We start from the raw sequence: 709 nt of genomic DNA, 5'->3' as shown, positions 1-709 counted from the left end.
ATCCTGCAACAAAGATCACAGTGTGATGATGTTGTAGCAAAAATCATTAAGTTAAATTAGAATAAGTTAAAAACAAGATGCAAACTGGTAGAGAGAAGCATGTAACATCTACCATTAGACTTTGCACCATGTCCATTGGGTAAAACTGCTGGATTTCCTCCTAGATTATAAAACAAAACATATAGATTGTGGGAAAAGTTAGTGAAAAACAGTGAATTTGAGTTTTGAATTTTTTTTTCTCAATTGCCTGAAATGCCTCGCCCTCATTCGTGTTTGAAATTTATCAATTAGTGATGTCACTGATTGAGAATGACAGCCCATTTTATCATAGGTGCTTCCCCCTAGGTGCTGCCTGAGCAAGCACAGTCCACTCAGTGGCTTGTTTGAATTTGGTTGACCAATCAGAGCAGACTGGGCTTTACAGGAAGGCGGGCCAAGAGCTCAAAAAGAGTTTCAGGCAGAAGAGCTGCAACAATGGGCAGTATAAAAACTATTTTTTTTTAACATCAAAGCATGTATACCTACTCTTGTAGACCCAGAGTGCACAAATAGGATGCAGAAATAAGTATAATAGTGTCTCTTTAAAATCCACTTAAGCCTATGGGTTGACTTTCTTGGTTTAGTGGTGGAACAGAAGCTAAAAATCTGCATTTGCTGCCAAATCTTTAATTTCTGTGAAAGCTGAGGCCCACATTGGATTACCACCTTG

At 38.4% G+C, this 709-nt stretch overlaps 1 protein-coding gene across 17 annotated transcripts in view; it reads right to left on the bottom strand.

Moving 5' to 3' along the window:
- Positions 1 to 709, bottom strand: part of cmn (calymmin) — a 37,392-nt gene that overhangs the window by 15,269 nt on the left and 21,414 nt on the right. For 3 of the 17 annotated variants that reach the window (XM_032502421.1, XM_032502422.1, XM_032502420.1), the window contains one exon: positions 106 to 160. The exons of the other annotated variants lie outside the window; for them this stretch is intronic. In XM_032502421.1, coding sequence (XP_032358312.1) covers positions 106 to 160 — 55 coding nt within the window. The remainder of the gene's footprint in view (positions 1 to 105; positions 161 to 709) is intronic. 17 annotated transcript variants of the gene reach the window in all.

The sequence above is a fragment of the Etheostoma spectabile genome, chromosome 21 (assembly GCF_008692095.1).
Source record: "Etheostoma spectabile isolate EspeVRDwgs_2016 chromosome 21, UIUC_Espe_1.0, whole genome shotgun sequence".
In the NCBI taxonomy this organism is placed as follows: Eukaryota; Metazoa; Chordata; class Actinopteri; order Perciformes; family Percidae; genus Etheostoma; species Etheostoma spectabile.
The sequence above is the reverse complement of the archived record's forward strand: the minus strand, read 5'-3'. Positions and strand labels throughout refer to the sequence as shown.